Source organism: Protopterus annectens, chromosome 9.part0 (genome assembly GCF_019279795.1).
Source record: "Protopterus annectens isolate FY-2018-M chromosome 9.part0, PAN1.0, whole genome shotgun sequence".
Lineage (NCBI taxonomy): Eukaryota > Metazoa > Chordata > Ceratodontiformes > Protopteridae > Protopterus > Protopterus annectens.
The window spans coordinates 1,900,682,049-1,900,707,744 of NC_056743.1; the positions used below are offsets into that span (position 1 = coordinate 1,900,682,049).

A 25,696-nucleotide genomic window follows, 5' to 3' on the forward strand; every position below is an offset into this window, starting at 1 on the left:
CAGTATTAATGGTACCACCTCCAATGGTATCAATATTAATGGTACCACCTCTAGTTGTATTAATATTAATGGAACCACCTCCAATGGGTTCATTATTAATTGCACTGCCTTCAATGGTAACAGTATTAATGGGACCACCTCCAATGGTATCAATATTAATGGTACCACATCCAATGGTATCAGTATTAATTGTACCACCTCCAATGGTATCATTATTAATGGTACCACCTTCTATGGTATCACTGTTAATGGGACCACCTAAATTGTATCAATATTAATGGTGCCACCCCGAATGGTATCAGTATTAATGGTACCACCTGCAATGGTAATAGTATTAACGAGACCACCTCCAATGGTATCAATATTAATGGTACCACCTCCAATGGAATCATTATTAATGGTACCACCTCCAATGGTATCAGTATTAATGGTACCACCTCCAATGGTATCAATATTAATGGTACCACCTCCAATGGTATCAGTATTAATGGTAACACCTACAATGGCATCAGTACTAATGGTACCACCTCCAATGGTATCAATATTAATGGTACCACCTCCCATGGTATCAGTATTAATGGTACCACCTCCAATGGTATCAATATTAATGTTACCACCTCCATTAGTATCAGTATTAATGGTACCATCTCCATTGGTATCAATATTAATGGTACCATCTCCAATGTTATCAATATAAATCGTTCCACCTCCAGTGGTATAAGGATTAATGATACCCCCTCCGATGGTATCAATATTAATAGTACCACCTTCAATGGTATCAGTGATAATGGTACCACCTTCAATGGTATCAATAATAATGCTACCACCTCCAATGGTATCAGTATTAACGGTACCACCTCCAATGTTATCAATATTAATAGTACCACCTCCACTGGTATTAATATTAATGGTCCCACCTCCAATGGAATTATTATTAATGGTACCACCTTCAATGGTATCAGTATTAATGGGACCACCTCCAATTGTATCAATATGATTGGTAACACCTCCAATGGTATTGGTATTAATGGTACCACCACCAATGGTATTAATATTAATGGTACCACCTTCAATGCTATCAATATTAATGGTTCCACCTCTAATGCTATTAATATTAATGGTACCACCTCCAATGTTATCAATATTAATGGTATCAACTCCAGTTGTATTTATATTCATGGTACCACCTCCAATGTTATCAATATTAATGGTACCACCTCCAGTTGTATCAATATTAATGGAACCACCTCCAATGGGTTCATTATTAATCGTACCACCTTCAATGGTAACAGTATTAATGGGACCACCTCCAATGGTATCAATATTAATGGTACCACATCCAATGGTATCAGTATTAATTGTACCACCTCCAATGGTATCATTATTAATGGTACCACCTTCAATGGTATCAGAATTAATGGAACCACCTAAATTGTATCAATATTAATGGTGCCACCCCGAATGGTATCAGTATTAATGGTACCACCTGCAATGGTATCAGTATTAATGGTACCACATTCAATGTTATCAATATTAATGGTACCTTTTACAGTAGTATTAATATTAATGGTACCACCTGCAATAGTATCAGTATTAATGGCACAACTTGCAATGGTATCACCATTAATGGAACCACCTCCAATGGCATTAATACTAATGGTAACACCTCCAATGGCATTAATATTAATGGTACCACCTTCAATGCTATCAATATTAATGGTAAGACCTCCAGTGGTATCAGTATTATTGGTACCACCTCCAATGTTATGAGAATTAATGGTACCACCTGCCATGGTATCAATATTAATGGTACCACGTCCGGTGGTATGAATATTAATGGTACCACCTCCATTGGTATTTATATTAATGGTACCACCTTCAATGCTATCAGTATTAATGGTACCACTTCCAATGTTATCAATTATAATGGTACCACATCCAATCTTACAAATATTAATGGTTCCACCTCCAATGGTATCAATATTAATGGCACTAGCTCAAGTGGTATTAATATTAATGGTACCACCTCCAATGTTAGCAATATTAATGGAACCACCTGCAGTGGTATCAATATTAATGGTACCACCTCCAATGGTATCAATATTAATGGTACCACATACAGTGGTATCAGTATTAATGGTACCACTGTCAATGGTATCAATATTAATGGTCCCACCTCTAATGGTATCAATATTAATGGTATCTCCTCCAATGGTATCAGTATTAATGGTACCACCTCCAGTGGTAGCAATATTAATGGCATCACCTCCAATGGTATTAATATTAATGGTACAACCTCCAATGGTATCAATATTAATACTACCACATGCAATGGTATCAGTATTAATGGTACCACCTTCAATGCTATCAGTATTAAAGGTACCACCTCCAATAGTATCAATATTAATGGTACTGCCTCTAATGGTATCAGTATTAAAGGTACCACCTCCAATGTTATCAATATTAATGGTATCACCTCCAATGGTATCAGTAATAATGGTACCACCTCCAATGGTACCAATATTAATGGTACCAGCTCCAATGGTATTAATATTAATGGTACCATCCCCAATGGCATCAATATTAATGGTAAAACCTGAAATGATATCAGTATTATTGGTACCACCTCCAATGGTATTAATAATAATGGTACCACCTCCAATGGTATCAATATTTATGGTACCACCTCCAGTCATACTAATAGTAATGGTAGCACCTCCAATAGTATCAGTATTAATGGTACCACCTCCAATGGTATTAATATTAATGGTACAACCTTCAATGCTATCAATATTAATGGTACCACCTCTAATGGTATTAAGATTCATGGTACCACCTCCAAAGTTATCAATACTAATGGTACCACCTCCAATTGTATCAATAATAATGTTACCACCTCCAATGGTATCATTATTAATGGTAACCTTCAATGGTATCAGTATTAATGGGACCACCTCCAATGGTATCAATATTAATGGTACCACCTCCAATGGTATCAGTAAAAATGGTACCACCTCCAATGGTATTATTGGTATTAATGGTACCACCTCCAATGGTATCAATATTAATGGTACCACCTCCAATGGTATGAGTAAAAATGGTACCACCTCCAATGGAATCATAATTAATGGTACCACCTCCAATGGTATCAGTATTAATGGGACCACTTCCAATTGTATCAATATTATTGGTAACACCTTTGATGGTATTGGTATTAATGGTACCACCTCCAATGGTATTAATATTAATGGTACCACATTCAATGCTATCAATATTAATGTTTCCACCTCTAATACTATTAATATTAATGGTAACACCTCCAATGTTATCAATATTAATGGTATCAACTCCAATTGCATTTATATTCATGGTACCACCTCCAATGTTATAAATATTAATGGTATCAACTCCAATTGTATTTATATTCATGGTACCACCTCCAATGTTATCAATATTAATGGTACCACCTCCAGTTGTATCAATATTAATGGTACCACCTCCAATGGTATCATTATTAATGGTACCACCTTCAATGGTAACAGTATTAATGAGACCACCTCCAATGGTATCAATATTAATGGTACCACATCCAATGGTATCAGTATTAATTGTACCACCTCCAATGGTATCATTATTAATGGTACCACCTTCAATGGTATCAGTATTAATGGGACCACCTAAACTGTATCAATATTAATGGTGCCACCCCAAATGGTGTTAGTATTAATGGTACCTCCTGCAGTGGTATCAGTATTAATGGTACCACATTCAATGTTATCAATATTAATGGTACATTTTACAGTAGTATTAATATTAGTTGTACCAACTGCAATAGAATCAGTATTAATGGCACAACCTGCAATGGTATCACTATTAATGGAACCACCTCCAATGGCATTAATGCTAATGGTAACACCTCCAATGGTATTAATATTAATGGAACCACCTCCACTGTTATCAATATTAATTGTACCACCTACAATAGTATCAGTATTAATGGTACCACCTTCAATGGTATCAATATTAATGGTACAACCTCCAATGTTATCAGTATTAATGGTACCACCTCCAATGTTATGAGCATTAATGGTACCACCTGCAATGGTATAAATATTAATGGTACCATGTCAAATGGTATCAATATTAATGGTTCCACCTCCAATGGTATTAACACTAATGTTGCCACCTTCAATGGCATCAGGATTAATGGTACCACCTCCAATATTATCAGTATTAATATTAACACCTCCAATGGTATCAGTATTAATGGTACTACCTCAAAAGGTATCAGTATTAATAGTAACTCCTCCAATGTTATCAGTATTAATAGTACCACCTCCAGTGGTATTAATATTAATGGTACCACCTGCAATGGTTTCAGCATTAATGGTATCACCTGCAGTGGCATCAGTATTAATGGTACCACCTCCAATCATATCAGTATTAATGGTATCACCTCCAATGTTATCAATATTAATGGTACCACCTGCAATGGTATCGATATTAATGGTACCACGTCTAATGGTATCATTATTAATGGTATCACCTGCAATGGTATCAATATTTATGGTACCACCTTCAATGGTATCAGTATTAATGGTAACACCTCCAGTGTTATCAATATTAATGGTACCACCTCCAGTGGTATTAATATTAATGGTACCACCTGCAATGGTTTCAACACTAAAGGTATCACATGCAGTGGCATCAGTATTAATGGTACCACCTCCAATGTTATCAATATTAATGGTACCACCTACAATGGTATCAATATTAATGGTACCACCTCCAATGTTATCAATATTAATGGTACCACCTGCAATGGTATCAGTACTAATGGTAACACCTGCAATGGTATCTATATTTATGGTACCACCTCCAATGGTATCAGTATTAATGGTACCACCTCCAACGGTATCAATATTAATGGTATCACCTCCAATGGTATCAGTATTAATGGTAAAACCTCCATTGTTATCAATATTAATGGTACCACCTCCAGTGGTATTAATATTAATGGTACAACCTGCAATGGTTTCAACACTAATGGTATCACCTGCAGTGGCATCAGTATTAATGGTACCACCTCCAATGGTATCAGTATTAATGGTACCACCTCCAATGGTATCACTATTAATGGTACCACCTACAATTATATCAATATTAATGGTACCACCTCCAATGTTATCAATATTAATGGTACCACCAGCAATGGTATCAATATTTATGGTACCACCTCCAATGGTATCAGTATTAATGGAACCACCTCCAATGTTACCCATATTAATGGTACCACCTCCAATGGTATCAGTATTAATGGAACCACCTCCAATAGTACTAATATTAATGGTACCACATCCAGTGGTATCAGTATTAATTGCACCACCTATAATGGTATCAATATTAATGGTACCACCTCCAATGGTATCAGTATTAGTGGTGCCACCTCCAAAGTTATCAATATTAATGGTACCACCTCCACTGGTATTAATATTAAAGGTACCAACTCCAATGTTATCAATATTAATGGTGCCACCTGCAGTGGTATCAATATTAATGATACCATGTCCAGTGGTATCAATAGTAATGGTACCATCTCCAATGGTAATAATATTAATGGTACCAACTCCAATGTTATCAATATTATTGGTACCACCTGCAATGATATCAATATTTATGGTACCATCTCTAATGGTGTCAGTATTAATGGTACCACCTCCAATGGGATCAATATTAATGGTACCACCTCCAATGGTATCAGTATTAATGGTAACACCTACAATGGCATCAGTACTAATGGTACCACCTCCAATGGTATCAATATTAATGGTACCACCTCCCATGGTATCAGTATTAATGGTACCACCTCCAATGGTATCAATATTAATGTTACCACCTCCATTAGTATCAGTATTAATGGTACCATCTCCAATGTTATCAATATTAATGGTTCCACCTCCAATGGTATAAGGATTAATGGTACCACCTCCAATGTTATCAATATTAATGGTACCACCTCCAGTGGTATTAATATTAATAGTACCACCTCCAATGGTATCAGTATTAATGGTACCACCTCCAATGGTATCAATATTAATGGTACCACCTTCAATGGTATCAGTATTAATGGTACCACCTCCAATGGTATCAATATTAATGTTACCACCTCCATTGGTATCAATATTAATGGTACCATCTCTAATGTTATCAATATAAATGGCACCACCTCAAGTGGTATTAATATTAATAGTACCACCTCCAATGGTATCAGTATTAATGGTACCACCTCCAATGTTATCAATATTAATGGTACCACCTCCAATGGTATCAATATTAATGGTACCACCTCCAATGGTATCAAAATTAATGGTAACACCTCAATGGTATCAGTATTAATGGTACCACCTGCTATGGTATCAGTATTAATGGAAACACCTCCAATAGAATCAATATTAATGGTACCACCTCCAGTTGTATCAGTATTAATTGTACCACCTCCAATGGAATCAGTATTAATGGTACCACCTCCAGTGGTATTGATATTAATGGTACCACCTCTCATGGTATCAATATTAATGGTACCACCTCCAATGGTTTCAATATTAATGTTACCACCTCCAATGATATCAAGATTAATGGTACCACCTCCAATGTTATCAATATTAATGGTACCACATACAATGGTATCAATATTAATGGTACCACCTCCAATGGTATCAATATTAATGGTACCACCTCCAATGGTATCAATATTAATGGTACCACCTCCAATGGTATCAATATTAATGGTATCACCTGCAATGATATCAATATTAAAGGTACCTGCTCAAATGTTATCAGTATTAATTGTACCACCTGCAATGGTATGTATCAATATTAATGGCACAACCTCCAATGGTATCAATATTAATAGTATCACCTCCAATGTTATAAATATTAATGGCACCACATGCAATGGTATCAATATTTATGGAACCATCTATAATGGTATCAGTGGTAATGGTACCACTCCAATGGTATCAGTTTTAATGGTACCACCTCAATGGTATCAATATTAATGGTACCACCTCCAATGGTATCAATATTAATGGTACCACCTCAATGGTATAAATATAAATGGAACCATCTCCAGTGGTATCAGTATTAATGGTACCACCTCCAATGGTATCAATATTAATGGTACCACCTCCAGTGGTATCAGTAATAATGGTACCACCTCCAATGGAATCATTATTAATGGTACCACCTGCAATGGTATCAGAATTAATGGTACCACTTCCAGTGGGATCAGTCTTAATGGTACCACCTCCATTGTCATCAATATTAATGGTACCACCTGCAATGGTATTATTAATGGTACCAGGTCCATGGTATCAATATTAATGGTACCACATCCAATGGTATTAATATTAATTGTACCACCTCCAATGGTATCAATGTTATCTGTACCACCTCCATTGGTATCAATATTAATGGTACCACCTCCAATGGTATAAATATTAATTGTATCACCTCCAATGTTATCAGTATTAATGGTACCACCTCCAATGGTATCAGTATTAATGGCACCACCTCCAATGGTATCAGTATTAATGGTACCACCTCCAATGGTATCAATATTAATGGTACCACCTCCAATGTTATCAGTATTAATGGTACCACCTCCAATGGTATCAGTATTAATGGTACCACCTCCAATTGCATCAATATTAGTGGTACCACCTCCAAAGGTATCAATATTAATGGTACCACCTCCAATGGTATCAATATTAATGGTACCACCTCCAATGGTATCAATATTAATGGTACCACCTCCAGTGTTATCAATATTAATGGTACCACCTCCAATGGTATCAATATTAATGGTACCACCTCCAATGGCATTAATATTAATGGTACCACATCCAATGGTATCAATATTAATGGTACCACCTCCAATGGTATCAGTATTAATGGTACCACCTCCAATGGTATCATTATTAATGGTACCACCTCAATGGTATCAATATTAATGGTACCACCTCCATGGGTATTAATATTAACGGTACCACCTCCAATGGTATCAATATTAATGGTACCACCTGCAATGGTATCAGTATTAATGGTACCACCTCCAATGGTATCAGTACTAATGGTACCACCTCCAGTGGTATCAAAATTAATGGTGCCACCTCCAGTTGTATTAATATTAATTGTACCACCTCCAATTGTATCAATATTATGGGTACCACCTCAATTGGTATCAATATTTATGGTACCACCTCCAATGGTATCAGTATTAATGGTACCACCTCCAATGGTATCAATATTAATGGTACCACCTCCAATGGTATCACTGTTAATGGTACCATGTCCAATGGTATCAGTTTTAATAGTACCATGTCCAATGGCATTAATATTAATGGTACCACCTTCAATGCTATCAGTATTAATGGTACCACCTGTAATGTTATCAGTATTAATTGTACCACCTCCAATGGTATCAGTATTAATGGCACAACCTCCAGTGGTATCATTATTAATGGTATCACCTCCAATGGTGTTAATATTAAAGGTACCACCTCCAATGGTATTAATATTGATGGTACTACCTCCAATGGTATCAATATTTATGGAACCATCTCTAATGGTATCAGTGTTAATGGTACCACTCCAATGGTATCAGTTTTAATGGTACCATGTCCAAGGGTATTAATATTAATGGTACCACCTCCAATGGTATCAATATTAATGGTACCACCTCCAATGGTATCAATATTAATACTACCACATGCAATGGTATCAATATTAATGGTACCACCTCCAGTGGTATTAATATTAATGGTACCACCTCCAATGGTATCAATATTAATAGTACCACCTCCAATGGTATCAGTGTTAATGGCACCACCTCCAATGGTATCAAGAATAATGCTACCACCTCCAATGGTATCAGTATTAATGGTACCACCTACAATGATATCAGTATTAATGGTACCACCTCCATTCGTATCAATATTAATGGCACCACCTCCAATGGTATTAATATTAATGGCAGCACATCCAATTTTATCAATATTAATTGTACCACCTCCAATGGTATCATTATTAATGGTAACCTTCAATGGTATCAGTATTAATGGTATCACCTCCAATGGTATCATTAATGGTACCCCCTTCAATGGTATCACTATTAATGGGACCACCTCCAACTGTATCAGTATTAATGGTACCACCTCCAATGGTATCAATATTAATGGTACCACCTCCAATGGTATCAATATTAATGGTACCACCTCCAGTGTTACTAATATTAATGGTACATCCTGCAATGGTATCAATATTTATGGTACCAACTCCAATGGTATCAATATTAATGGTAACACTTCCAATGATATCAATGCTAATGGTAGCACATCCAATGTTATCAATATTAATGGTACCACCTCCAGTGGTATCAGTATTAATGGAAACACCTCCTATGGTATCAGTATTAATGATACCACCTCCAATGTTATCAGTATTAATGGTACCACCTCCAGTGGTAGCCATATTAATGACACCACCTCCAATGCTATCAATATTAATGGTGCCACCTCCAATGGTATCAATATTAATGGCACCACCTCCACTGTTACCAATTTTAATGGTACCACCTCCAATGGTATCAGTATTAATGGTACCACCTCTAATGGTATAAATATTAATGGTACCACCTCCAGTGGTATCAGTATTATGGGTACCACCTCAATGGTATCAATATTAATTGTACCACATCCAATGGTATCAGTATTAATAGTATCAGTATTAATGGTACCATTATTAATGGCACCATCTCCATTGGTATCAGTCTTAATGTTACCACCTCTAATGGTATTAATATTTATGGTACCACCTCCAATGGTATCAATATTAATGGTACCACCTCCAATAGTATCAGTATTAATTTTACCACCTCCAATATTATCAATATTAATGGTACCACCTGCAATGGTATCAATATTAATGGCATCACCTCCATTGGTATCAGTATTAATGGTACCACCTCCAATGGTATCAATATTAATGGTACCACCTCCAATGGTATCAGTATTAATGGTACCACCTCCAATGTTATCAATATTAATGGTACCACCTCCAATGGTATCAATATTAATGGTACCACGTCCACTGGTATTAATATTAATGGTACCACCTGCAATGGTATCAATATTAATGGTACCACCTCCAATGGTATCAGTATTAATGGTACCACCTCCAGTGGTATCAATATTAATGGTACCACCTCAATGGTATCAATAGTAATGGTACCACCTCCAATGGTATCAATATTAATGGCACCACCTCCAATGGTATCAATATTAATGGTAGCACATCCAATGTTATCAATATTAATGGTATCACCTCCAATTATATCAGTATTAATGGTACCACCTCCAATGGTATAAATATTAATGTTACCACCTCCAGTGGTATCAGTATTAATGGTACCACCTCCAATGGTATCAATATTAATGGTACCACCTCCAATGGTATCAGTATTAATGGTACCACCTCCAATGTTATCAATATTAATGGTACCATCTCCAATGGTATTAATATTAATGGTACCACCTCCAATGTTATCAATATTAATGGTACCACCTGCAATGGTATCAATATTTATGGTACCATCTCCAATGGTATCAATATTAATGGTACCACCTCCAATGGTATCAATATTAATGGTACCACCTCCAATGTTATCAATATTAATGGTACCACCTCCAATGGTATCAATATTAATGGTACCACCTCCAATGGTATCAGTATTAATGGTACCACCTCCAATGGTATCAATATTAATGGTACCACCTCCAATGGTATCAGTATTAATGGTACCACCTCCAATGGTATTAATATTAATGGTACCACCTCCAATGGTATCAATATTAATGGTACCACCTCCAATGGTATCAATATTAATGGTACCACCTCCAATGGTATCAGTATTAATGGTACCACCTCCAATGGTATCAATATTAATGGTACCACCTCCAATGGTATCAGTATTAATGGTACCACCTCCAATGGTATCAATATTAATGGTACCACCTGCTATGGTATCATTATTAATGGTACCACATCCAATGGTATCAATATTAATGGTACCACCTCCAATGGTATTAATATTGATGGTACTATCAATATTAATGTTACCACCTCCAGTGGTATTAAAATTAATGGTACCACCTCCAGTGGTATTAATATTAATTGTACCACCTCCAATGGTATCAATATTATCGGTACCACCTCCATTGGTATCAATATTAATGATACCACCTTCAATGGTATCAATATTTATAGAACCATCTCTAATGGTATCACTGTTAATGGTACCATGTCCAATGGTATCAGTTTTAATAGTACCATGTCCAGTGTTATCAATAATAATGGTACCACCTTCAATGTTATCAATATTTATGGTACCACCTCCAATGGTATCAATATTAATGGTACCACTTCCAGTGGTATCAAAATTAATGGTACCACCTCCAATGGTATCAGTATTAATGGTACCACCTCCAATGGTATCAATATTAATGGTACCACCTCCAATGGTGTTAATATTAATGGTACCACCTCCAATGGTATCAATATTAATGGTACCACCTCCAATGGTATTAATAAAAAAGGTGCCACCTCCAAAGTAATCAATATTAATGGTACCACCTGCAATAGTTTCAGTATTAATGGTACCACCTCCAATGGTATCAATATTAATGGTACCACCTCCAATAGTATCAGTATTAATTTTACCACCTCCAATATTATCAATATTAATGGTACCACCTGCAATGGTATCAATATTAATGGTACCACGTCAAAAGGTATCAATATTAATGGTTCCACCCCCAATGGTATCAATATTAATGGCACTAGCTCCAGTGGTATTAATATTAATGGCAACACCTCCAATGGTATCAATATTAATGGTACCACCAATGGTATCAATATCAATGGTACCACCTCCAATGGTATCAGCATTAATGGTACCACCTCCAATGGTATCAGTATTAATGGTACCACATCCAATGGTATCAATATTAATGGTACCACCTCCAATGGTATCAGTATTAATGGTACCACCTCCAATGGTATCAGTATTAATGGTACCACCATCAATGGTATCAATATTAATGGTACCACCTCCAATGGTATCAATATTAATGGTACCACCTCCAATGGTATTAATATTAATGGTACCACCTCCAATGTTATCAATATTAATGGTACCACCTCCAATGGTATCAATATTAATGGTACCACCTCCAATTGTATCAGTATTAATGGTACCACCTCCAATGGTATCAATATTAATGTTACCACCTCCAATGGTATCAGTATTAATGGTACCACCTCCAATGTTATCAATATTAATGGTACCACCTCCAATGGTATCAATATTAATGGTACCACCTCCAATGGTATCAATATTAATGGTACCACCTTAAATGTTATCAATATTAATGGCACCACCTCCAATGGTATCAGTATTAATGGTACCACCTCCAATGTTATCAATATTAATGGTACCACCTCCAATGGTATCAATATTAATGGTACCACCTCAAATGTTATCAGTATTAATGGTACCACCTCCAATGTTATCAGTATTAATGGTACCACCTCCAATGGTATCAATATTAATGGTACCACCGCCAATGGTATCAGTATTAATGGTACCACCTCCAATGGTATCAATATTAATGGTACCACCTCCAATAGTATCAGTATTAATTTTACCACCTCCAATATTATCAATATTAATGGTACCACCTGCAATGGTATCAATATTAATGGTACCACGTCCAAAGGTATCAATATTAATGGTTCCACCCCCAATGGTATCAATATTAATGGTACCACCTCCAATGGTATCAGTATTAATGGTACCACCTCCAATGGTATCAATATTAATGGCACCACCTCCAGTGGTATTAATATTAATGGTACCACCTCCAATGGTATCAATATTAATAGTACCACCTGCAATGGTGTCAGTATTAATGGTACCAAATGCAGTGGTATCAGTATTAATGGCACAACTTCCAATGTTCTCAATATTAATGGTACCACCTGCAATGGTATCAATATTAATGGTACCATCTCCAATGGTATCAATATTAATGGTACCACCTCCAATGGTATCAGTATTAATGGTACCACCTGTAATGTTATCAATATTAATGGTACCACCTCCAATGGTATCAGTATTAATGGTACCACCTCCAATGGTATCAATATTAATGGTACCACCTCCAATGGTATCAGTATTAATGGTACCACCTCCAGTGGTATCAAAATTAATGGTACCACCTCCAGTGGTATTAATATTAATTGTACCACCTCCAATGGTATCAATATTATCGGTACCACCTCCATTGGTATCAATATTAATGATACCACCTTCAATGGTATTAATATTAATGGTACAACCTCCATTTTTATCAATATTAATGGTATCACCTCTAATGGTATCAATATTAATGGTACCTGCTCAAATGTTATCAGTATTAATGGTACCACCTCCAATGGTATCAATATTAATGGTACCACGTCCACTGGTATTAACAGTAATGGCACCACCACCAATGGCATCAATATTAATGGTATCACCTGCAATGGTATCAATATTAATGGTACCTGCTCAAATGTTATCAGTATTAATGGTACCACCTCCAATGGTATCAGTATTAATGGCACAACCTCCAATGGTATCAATATTAATGGTACCACCTCCAATGGTATCAGTATTAATGGCACAACCTCCAATGGTATCAATATTAATGGTATCACCTCCAATGGTGTTAATATTAAAGGTACCACCTCCAATGTTATAAATATTAATGGCACCACGTCCAATGGTATCATTATTAATGGTACCACCTCCAGTGGTATCATTATTAATGGTACCACCATCAATGGTATCAATATTAATGGTACCACCTCCAATGGTATCAATATTAATGGTACCACCTCCAATGGTATCAATATTAATGGTACCACCTCCAATGGTATCAATATTAATGGTACCACCTCCAGTGGTATCAGTATAAATGGTGCCACTTGCAATGGAATCAGAATTTATGGTACCACCTCTAATGGTATAAATATTAATGGTACCACCTCCAGTGGTATCAGTATTAAGGGTACTACCTCCAATGGAATCAGTATTTATGGTACCACCTCTAATGGTATAAATATTAATGGTACCACCTCCAGTGGTATCAGTATTAAGGGTACCACCTCCTATGGTATCAGTATTAATGGTACCACCTGCAATGGTACCATTATTAATGGCACCATCTCCATTGGTATCAGTCTTAATGTTACCACCTCTAATGGTATTAATATTTATGGTACCACCTCCAATGGTATCAGTATTAATGACACCACATCCAATGTTATCAATATTAATGGTACCACCTCCAATGGTATCAATATTAATGGTACCACCTCCAATGGTATCATTATTAATGGTACTACCTACAATTATATCAATATTAATGGTACCACCTCCAATGTTATCAATATTAATGGTACCACCAGCAATGGTATCAATATTTATGGTACCACCTCCAATGGTATCAGTATTAATGGAACCACCTCCAATGTTATCAATATTAATGGTAGCACATCCAATGGTATCAATATTAATGGCACCACCTCCAATGTTACCAATATTAATGGTACCACCTCCAATGGTATCAGTATTAATGGAACCACCTCCAATAGTATTAATATTAATGGTACCACCTCCAGTGGTATCAGTATTAATTGCACCACCTATAATGGTATCAATATTAATGGTACCACCTCCAATGGTATCAGTATTAGTGGTACCACCTCCAAAGTTATCAATATTAATGGTACCACCTCCACTGGTATTAATATTAAAGGTACCAACTCCAATGTTATCAATATTAATGGTGCCACCTGCAGTGGTATCAATATTAATGATACCATGTCCAGTGGTATCAATAGTAATGGTACCATCTCCAATGGTAATAATATTAATGGTACCAACTCCAATGTTATCAATATTAATGGTACCACCTGCAATTATATCAATATTTATGGTACCATCTCCAATGGTATCAGTATTAATGGTACCACCTCCAATGGTATCAATATTAATGGTACCACCTCCAATGGTATCAGTATTAATGGTACCACCTCCAATGGTATCAATATTAATGGTACCACCTCCAATGGTATCAATATTAATGGTACCACCTCCAATGGTATCAATATTAATGGTACCACCTCCAATGTTATCAGTATTAATGGTACCACCTTCAATGGTATCAATATTAATGGTACAACCTCCAATGGTATCAATATTAATGGTACCATGTCCAATGGTATCAATAGTAATGGTACCACCTCCAATGGTATTAATATTAATGGTACCACCTCCAATGGTATTAATATTAATGGTTCCACCTGTAATGTTATCAGTATTAATGGTACCCCTTCAATGGTATCAGTATTAATGGCACAACTTCCAATGTTTTCAATATTAATGGTACCACCTGCAATGGTATCAATATTAATGGTACCACGTCCAATGGTATCAATATTAATGGTACCACCTCCAATGGTATTAATATTGATGGTACCACCTTCAATGTTATCAATATTTATGGTACCACCTCCAATGGTATCAATATTAATGGTACCACTTCCAGTGGTAACAAAATTAATGGTAACAACTCCAGTGGTATTAATATTAACTGTACTACCTCCAATGCTATCAATATTATCGGTACCACCTCCATTGGTATCATTATTAATGATACCACCTCCATTGTTATCAATATTAATGGTACCTCCTCCAATGGTATTAATATTAATTTTATCTCCTCCAATGGTATCAGTATTAAAGGTACTACCTCCATTGTTATCAATATTAATGGTACCTCCTCCAATGGTATCAATATTAATGGTACCTCCTCAAATGTTATCAGTAGTAATGGTGCCATCTCCAATGTTATCAATATTAATGGTTCCACATCCAATGGTATAAGGATTAATGGTACCACCTCCAATGTTATCAATATTAATGATACCACCTCAAGTGGTATTAATATTAATAGTACCACCTCCAGTGGTATCAATATTAATGGTACCACCTGTAATGTTATGAATATTAATGGTAGCACCTCCAATGGTATCAGTATTAATGGTACCACATCCAATGGTATTAATATTAATTGTACCACCTCCAATGGTATCAATGTTATTGGTACCACCTCCAATGGTATCAATATTAATGGTATCAACTCCAATGGTATCAATATTAATGGTACCACATCCAATGGTATCAATATTAATGGTACCACCTCCAATGGTATCAGTATTAATGGTACCACCTCCAATGGTATCATTATTAATGGTACCACCTGCAATGGTATTGGTATTAATGGTACCACCTCCAATGGTATCAATATTAATGGTATCACCTCCAATGGTATGAGTATTAATGGTACCAACTCAAATGGTATCAATATTAATGGTACCACCTCCAATGATATTAATATTAATGGTACCACCTGCAATGGTATCAGTATTAATGGTACCACCTCCAATTGTATCAATATTAATGGTACCACCTGCAATGGTATCAATATTAATGGTACCACGTCCAATGGTCTAAATATTAATGGTACCACCTCCATTGGTATTAATATTAATGGTACCTTGTCAAATGGTATTAATATTAATGGTTCCACCTCTAATGGTATTAATATTAATGATACCACCTGCACTAGTATCATTATTAATGGTACCACCTCCAATGGTATCAATATTAATGGTACCACCTCCAATGGCATTAATATTAATGGTACCACATCCAATGGTATCAATATTAATGGTACCACCTCCAATGGTATCAGTATTAATGGTACCACCTCCAATGCTATCAATATTAATGGTACCACCTCCAATGGTATCAGTATTAATGGTACAACCTCCAATGGTATCAATATTAATGGTATCACCTCCAATGGTATTAGTATTAATGGTACCAACTCAAATGGTATCAATATTAATGGTACCACCTCCAATGATATTAATATTAATGGTAACACCTGCAATGGTATTAATAATAATGGTACCACCTCCAATGGTATCAGTATTAATGGAACCACCTCCAATGTTATCGGTATTAATGGTACCATCTCCAATGATATCAATATTAATGGCACCACCTCCAATGGTATCAGTATTAATGGTACCACCTCCAATAGTTTCAATATTAATGGTACCACCTCCAATGGTATCAGTATTAATTGTACCACCTCCAATGGTATCAATATAAATGGTACCACATCCATTGGTTTTAATATTAATGGTACCACCCCAATGGTATCAATATTAATGGTACCACCTCCAGTTGTACTAATATTAATGGTACCACCTCCAATGGTATCAATATTAATGGTACCACCTTCAATGCTATCAATATTAATGGTACCACCTCCAATGGTATCAATATTCATGGTACCACCTGCAATAGTATCAATATTAATGGTACCATCTCCAGTGGTTTCAATATTAATGGTACCACCTCAATTGGTTTTAATATTAATGGTACCACCGCCAATGGTATCAGTATTAATGGTACCACCTCCAGTGGTAGCCATATTAATGGTACCACCTCCAATGGTATCAATATTAATGGTACCACCTCCAATGTTATCAATATTAATGGTACCACCTCCAATGGTATCAATATTAATAGCACCACCTCCACTGTTACCAATATTAATGGTACCACCTCCAATGGTATCAATATTAATGGTACCACCTCCAATGGTATCAATATTAATGGTACCACCTCCAATGGTATCAGTATTAATGGTACCACCTCCAGTGGTATCAATATTAATGGCATCACCTCAATGGTATCAATATTAATGGTATCACCTCCAATAGTATCAATATTAATGGTACCACCTCCAGTGGTATCAGTATTAATTGTACCACCGACAATGGTATCAATATTAATGGTACCACCTCCAATGGTATTAATATTAATGGTACCACCTGCAATGGTATCAATATTTATGGTACCAACTCCAATGGTATCAATAGTAATGGTACCACATCCAGAGGTATCAGTATTAATGGTACCACCTGCAATGGTATCAATATTTATGGTACCATCTCCAATGGTATCAGTATTAATGGTACCACCTCCAATGGTATCAATATTAATGGTACCACCTCCAATGGTATCAGTATTAATGGTACCACCTCCAATGGTATCAATATTAATGGTACCACCTCCAGTGGTATCAATATTAATGGTACCACCTCCAATGGTATCAGTATTAATGGTACCACCTCCAATGGTATCAATAATTATGGCACCACCTCCATTAGTATCAATATTAATGGTACCATCTCCAATGTTATCAATATTAATGGTACCACCTCCAGTGGTATTAATATTAATAGTACCACCTCCAATGGTATCAGTATTAATGGTACCACCTGTAATGTTATCAATATTAATGGTACCACCTCCAATAGTTTCAATATTAATGGAACCACCTCTGATGGTATCAGTATTAATTGTACCACCTCCAATGGTATCAATATTAATGGTACCACCCCAATGGTATCAATATTAATGGTACCACCTCCAATGGTATCAGTATTAATGGTACCACCTCCAGTGGTATCAAAATTAATGGTACCACCTCCAGTGGTATTAATATTAATGGTACCACCTCCAATGGTATCAATATTAATGGTACCACCTCCAGTTGTACTAATATTAATGGTACCACCTCCAATGGTATCAATATTAATGGTACCACCTCCAATGGTATCAATTATAATAGTACCACCTCCAATGGTATCAATATTAATGGTACCACCTCCAATGGTATCAGAATTAATGGTACCACCTCCAATGGTATCAATATTAATGGTACCACCTCCAATGGTATTAATATTAATGATACCACCTTCAATGGTGTTAATATTAATGGCACCACCTCCGATGGTATCAGTATTAATGGTATTACCTCCATTGTTATCAGTATTAATGGTACCACCTCCAATCATATCAATATTAATGGTACCACCTCCAATGTTATCAGTATTAATGGTACCACCTCCAAAGGTATCAGTATTAATGGTACCACCTCAATGGTATCAATATTAATGGTACCACCTCCAATGGTATCAGTATTAATGGTACCACCTCCAATGGTATCAATATTAATGGTACCACCTCAATGGTATCAGTATTAATGGTACCACCTCAATGGTATCAATATTAATGGTACCACCTCCAATGGTATCAATATTAATGGTACCACCTCCAATGGTATCAATATTAATGGTACCACCTCCAATGGTATCAATATTAATGGTACCACCTCAATGGTATCAATATTAATGGTACCACCTCAATGGTATCAATATTAATGGTACCACCTCCAATGGTATCAATATTAATGGTACCACCTCCAATGGTATCAATATTAATGGTACCACCTCAATGTTATCAATATTAATGGTACCACCTCCAATGGCATTAATATTAATGGTACCACATCCAATGGTATCAATATTAATGGTACCACCTCCAATGGTATCAGTATTAATGGTACCACCTCCAATGGTATCAATATTAATGGTATCACCTCCAATGGTATGAGTATTAATGGTACCAACTCAAATGGTATCAATATTAATGGTACCACCTCCAATGGTATCAATATTAATGGTACCACCTCCAATGGTATCAATATTAATGGTACCACCTCCAATGGTATCAATATTAATGGTACCACCTCCAATGGTATCAATATTAATGGTACCACCTCCAATGGTATCAATATTAATGGTACCACCTCCAATGGTATCAATATTAATGGTACCACCTCCAATGGTATCAATATTAATGGTACCACCTCCAATGGTATCAATATTAATGGTACCACCTCCAATGGTATCAATATTAATGGTACCACCTCCAATGGTATCAGTATTAATGGTACCACCTCCAATGGTATCAATATTAATGGTACCACCTCCAATGGTATCAATATTAATGGTACCACCTCCAATGGTATCAATATTAATGGTACCACCTCCAATGGTATCAATAGTAATGGTAACATCTCCAATGGTATTAATATTAATGGTACCACCTCCAATGTTATCAATATTAATGGTACCACCTCAATGGTATCAATATTAATGGTACCACCTCCAATGGTATCAATATTAATTGTATCACCTACAGTGGTATCAGTATGAATGGTACCACCTCCAATGGTATCAATATTAATGGTACCACCTCCAGTGGTATTAATATTAATAGTACCACCTCCAATGGTATCAGTATTAATGGTACCACCTGTAATGTTATCAGTATTAATGGTACCCCTTCAATTGTATCAGTAGTAATGGTACAAACTCTAATATTATAATTTTTAATGGTATCACCTGCAATGGTATCAATAGTAATGGTACCACCTACAATGATATCAATATTAATGGTACCACCTCCAATGGTATTAATATTGATGGTACTACCTCCATTGGTATCAATATTAATGATACCACCTTCAATGGTATTAATATTAATGGTACAACCTCCATTTTTATCAATATTAATGGTATCACCCCAAATGGTATCAATGTTAATGGTACCTCCAATGGTATCAATATTATCGGTACCACCTCAATGGTATCAATATTAATGGTACCACCTCCAATGGTATGAATATTGATAGTACTACCTCCAGTGTTATCAATAATAATGGTACCACCTTCAATGTTATCAATATTTATGGTACCACCTCCAATGGTATCAATATTAATACTACCACATGCAATGGTATCAATATTAATGGTATCTCCTCCGATGGTATCAGTATTAATGGTACAACCTCCAGTGGAAGCAATATTAATGGCACCACCTCCAATGGTATCAATACTAAAGGTAACACCTACAATGGTAACAATATTTATGGTACCACCTCCAATGGTATCAGTATTAATGGTACCACCTCCAGTGGTATCCGTATTAATGGTAACACCTCCAATTATATCAATATTAATGGTACCACCTCCAGTGTTACTAATATTAATGCTACCATCTCCAGTGGTATCATTATTAATGGTACCACCTCCAGTGGTATCATTATTAATGGTACCACCATCAATGGTATCAATATTAATGGCACCACCTCCAATGGCATCAATATTAATGGTACCACCTCCAGTGGTATCAGTATTAATGGTACCACCTCCAATGGTATCAGTATTAATGGTACCACCTCCAATGTTATCAATATTAATGGTACCACCTCCAATGGTATCAATATTAATGGTACCACCTCCAATGGTATCAATATTAATGGTACCACCTCCAATGGTATCAGTATTAATGGTACCACCTCCAATGGTATCAATATTAATGGTACCACCTCCAGTGGTATTAATATTAATGGTACCACCTCCAATGGTATCAGTACTAACGGTACCACATCTAGTGGTATCAATATTAATGGTACCACCTGCACTGGTATCAATATTAATGGTGCCACCTCCAATGTTATCAATATTAATGGTACCACATACAATGGTATCAATATGTAAGGTACCACCACCAATTGTATCAGTATTAATGGTGCCACCTCCAATGGTATCAATATTAATGGTGCCACCTCCAATGGTATCAATATTAATGGTACCACCTCCAATGGTATCAATATTAATGGTACCACCTACAATGATATCAATATTAATGGTACCACCTCCAATAATATCAGTATTAATGGTACCACCTCCAGTGTTATCATTCTTAATGGTACCACCTATAATGGCATGAGTATTAATGGTACCACCTCCAATGGTATCAATAATAATACTACCACATACAATGGTATCAATATTAATGGTACCACCTCCAGTGGTATTAATATTAATGGTACCACCTCCAATGGTATCAGTATTAATGGTACCACCTCCAATGTTATCAATATTAATGGTACCACCTGCAATGGTATCAATATTAATGGTACCACCTACAATGATATCGATATTAATGGTACCACCTCCAATGTTTTCAATATTAATGGTATCAATATTAATGGTACCACCAATGGTATCAATATTAATGGTACCACCTCAATGGTATCAATATTAATGGTACCACCTCAATGGTATCAATATTAATGGTACCACCTCCAATGGTATCAATATTAATGGTACCACCTCCATGGTATCAGTATTAATGGTACCACTCCAATGGTATCAATATTAATGGTACCACCTCAATGGTATCAATATTAATGGTACCACCTCCAATGGTATCAATATTAATGGTACCACCTCAATGGTATCAATATTAATGGTACCACCTCCAATGGTATCAATATTAATGGTACCACCAATGGTATCAATATTAATGGTACCACCTCCAATGGTATCAATATTAATGGTACCACCTCCAATGGTATCAATATTAATGGTACCACCTCCAATGGTATCAATATTAATGGTACCACCTCCAATGGTATCAATATTAATGGTACCACCTCCAATGGTATCAATATTAATGGTACCACCTCCAATGGTATCAATATTAATTGTACCACTTACAATGGTATCAATATTAATGGTACCACCTCCAATGGTATCAATATTAATGGTACCACATCCAATGGTATCAGTATTAATTGTACCACCTCCAATGGTATCAATATTAATGGTACCACCTCCAATGGTATCAATATTAATGGTACCACATCCAATGGTATCAATATTAATGGTACCACCTCAATGGTATCAATATTAATGGTACCACCTCCAATGGTATCAATATTAATGGTACCACCTCCAATGGTATCAATATTAATGGTACCACCTCCAATGGTATCAATATTAATGGTACCACCTCCAATGGTATCAATATTAATGGTACCACCTCCAATGGTATCAATATTAATGGTACCACCTCCACTTGTATCAGTATTAATGAGACCACCGCCAATGGTATCAATATTAATGGTACCACATCCAATGGTATCAGTATTAATGGTACCACCTTCAATGGTATCAATATTAATGGTACGACCTCAATGGTATCAATATTAATGGTACCACCTCCAATGGTATCAATATTAATGGTACCACCTCCAATGGTATCAATATTAATGGTACCACCTCCAATGGTATCAATATTAATGGTACCACCTCCAATGGTATCAATATTAATGGTACCACCTCCAATGGTATCAATATTAATGGTACCACCTCCAATGGTATCAATATTAATGGTACCACCTCCAATGGTATCAATATTAATGGTACCACCTCCAATGGTATCAATATTAATGGTACCACCTCAATGGTATCAATATTAATGGTACCACCTCCAATGGTATCAATATTAATGGTACCACCTCCAATGGTATCAATATTAATGGTACCACCTCCAATGGTATCAATATTAATGGTACCACCTCCAATAGTGTCAATAATAATGGTACCACCTCCAGTCGCACTAATATTAATGGTACCACCTCCAATGGTATCACTATTAATGATACCACCTCCAATGGCATCAATATTAATGGTACCACCTCCAAAGGTATCAATATTAATGGTACCACCTCCAAGGGTATTAATATTAATGGTACCACCTCCAATGGTATCAATATTAATGGTACCACCTGCACTGGCATCAGTATTAATGGTACCACCTCCAATGGTATCAGTATTAATGGTAACACCTCCAATTATATCAATATTATTGGTACCACCTCCAATTTTACTAATATTAATGGTACCACCTGCAATGGTATCAATATTTAAGGTACCAACTCCAATGGTATCAATATTAATGGCACCACCTCCAATGATATCAATGCTAATGGTAGCACATCCAATGTTATCAATATTAATGGTACCACCTCCAATGGTATCAGTATTAATGGTACCACCTCCAGTGGTATCAGTATTAAGGGTAACACCTCCTATGGTATCAGTATTAATGGTACCACCTGCAATGTTATCAATATTAATGGTACCATCTGCAATAGTATCAGTATTAATGGTGCCACTTGAAATGGAATCAGAATTTATGGTACCACCTCTAATGGTATCAATATTAATGGTACCACCTCCAATGGTATCAGTATTAATGGTACCACCTCCAACGGTATCAATATTAATAGTATCACCTCCAATGGTATCAGTATTAATGGTACCACCTCCAATGGTATCAATATTAATGGTACCACCTGGTATTAATATTAATGGTACCACATCCAATGGTATCAATATTAATGGTACCACCTCCAGTTGTACTAATATTAATGGTACCACCTCCAATGGTATCAATATTAATGGTACCAACTCCAATGGTATCAATATTAATGGTACCACCTCCAATGTTATCAATATTAATGGTACCACCTCCAGTGGTATTAATATTAATAGTACCACCTCCAATGGTATCAGTATTAATGGTACCACCTGTAATGTTATCAATATTAATGGTACCACCTCCAATGGTATCAGTATTAATGGTACAAACTCTAATATTATCATTTTTAATGGTACCACCTGCTATGGTATCATTATTAATGGTACCACATCCAATGGTATCAATATTAATGGTACCACCTCCAATGGTATTAATATTGATGGTACTACCTCTAGTGTTATCAATAATAATGATACCACCTTCAATGGTATCAATATTTTTGGTACCACCTCCAATGGTATCAGTATTAATGGTACCACCTCCAGTGGTATCAAAATTAATGGTACCACCTCCAATGGTATCAATATTTATGGTACCACCTCCAATGGTATCAGTATTAATGGTACCACCTCCAGTGGTATCAAAATTAATGGTACCACCTCCAGTGGTATTAATATTAATTGTACCACCTCCAATGGTATCAATATTTATGGAACCATCTCTAATGGTATCAGTGTTAATGGTACCAGCTCCAATGGTATCAGTTTTAATGGTACCATGTCCAATGGTATTAATATTAATGGTACCACCTCCAATGGTATCAATATTAATGATACCACCTCCATTGGTATCAATACTAATGGTACCACCTCCAATGGTATTAATATTAATGGTACCACCTCCAATGGTATCAGTATTAATGGTACCACCTCCAATGTTATCAATATCAGTGGTACAACCTCCAATGTTATCAATATTAATGATACCACCTCCAATGTTTTCAGTATTAATGGTACCCCCTCCGATGGTATCAATATTAATAGTACCACCTCCAATGGTATCAGTGTTAATGGTACCACCTCCAATGGTATCAATAATAATGGTACCACCTCCAATGGTATCAATATTAATGATACCACCTCCAATGGTATTAATATTAATGGTACCACCTCCAATGGTATCAATAATAATGCTACCACCTCCAATGGTATCAGTATTAATGGTACCACCTCCAATGTTATCAATATTAATAGTACCACCTCCACTGGTATTAATATTAATGGTACCACCTGCAATGATATTAGTATTAATGGTACCATCTCCAATGGTATCAGTATTGATGGTACCACCTGCAATTGTTTCAATATTAATGGTACCACCTCCAATGGTATCAGTATTAATAGTACCACCTCCAATGGTATTATTTAT

The 25,696-nt window shown here is 35.9% G+C and overlaps 2 protein-coding genes and 7 pseudogenes across 2 annotated transcripts; all 9 read right to left on the reverse strand.

Annotated features, from left to right (window-relative positions):
* Positions 1-1,414: 1,414 nt before the first annotated feature.
* LOC122810820 lies at positions 1,415-4,436 on the reverse strand (annotated as a pseudogene).
* A 428-nt stretch (positions 4,437-4,864) lies between these two features.
* LOC122810821 lies at positions 4,865-6,277 on the reverse strand (annotated as a pseudogene).
* Positions 6,278-7,084: 807 nt separating this feature from the next.
* Positions 7,085-7,923, reverse strand: LOC122810822 (the record flags this gene model as incomplete). The annotated part of the gene is made up of 2 exons (XM_044082380.1): positions 7,085-7,306; positions 7,453-7,923. Coding segments are annotated over 2 exons (693 nt in total), but the record flags the coding sequence as incomplete, so codon positions are not given.
* Positions 7,924-10,485: 2,562 nt separating this feature from the next.
* LOC122810995 lies at positions 10,486-12,069 on the reverse strand (annotated as a pseudogene).
* A 621-nt stretch (positions 12,070-12,690) lies between these two features.
* On the reverse strand, positions 12,691-13,344 carry LOC122810996 (the record flags this gene model as incomplete). Its single annotated transcript, XM_044082509.1, has 1 exon — positions 12,691-13,344. A coding segment is annotated over one exon (654 nt), but the record flags the coding sequence as incomplete, so codon positions are not given.
* A 140-nt stretch (positions 13,345-13,484) lies between these two features.
* Positions 13,485-15,249, reverse strand: LOC122810823 (annotated as a pseudogene).
* Positions 15,250-17,000: 1,751 nt separating this feature from the next.
* LOC122810824 lies at positions 17,001-19,104 on the reverse strand (annotated as a pseudogene).
* A 236-nt stretch (positions 19,105-19,340) lies between these two features.
* Positions 19,341-22,975, reverse strand: LOC122810825 (annotated as a pseudogene).
* Positions 22,976-23,121: 146 nt separating this feature from the next.
* Positions 23,122-24,293, reverse strand: LOC122810826 (annotated as a pseudogene).
* Positions 24,294-25,696: the final 1,403 nt, after the last annotated feature.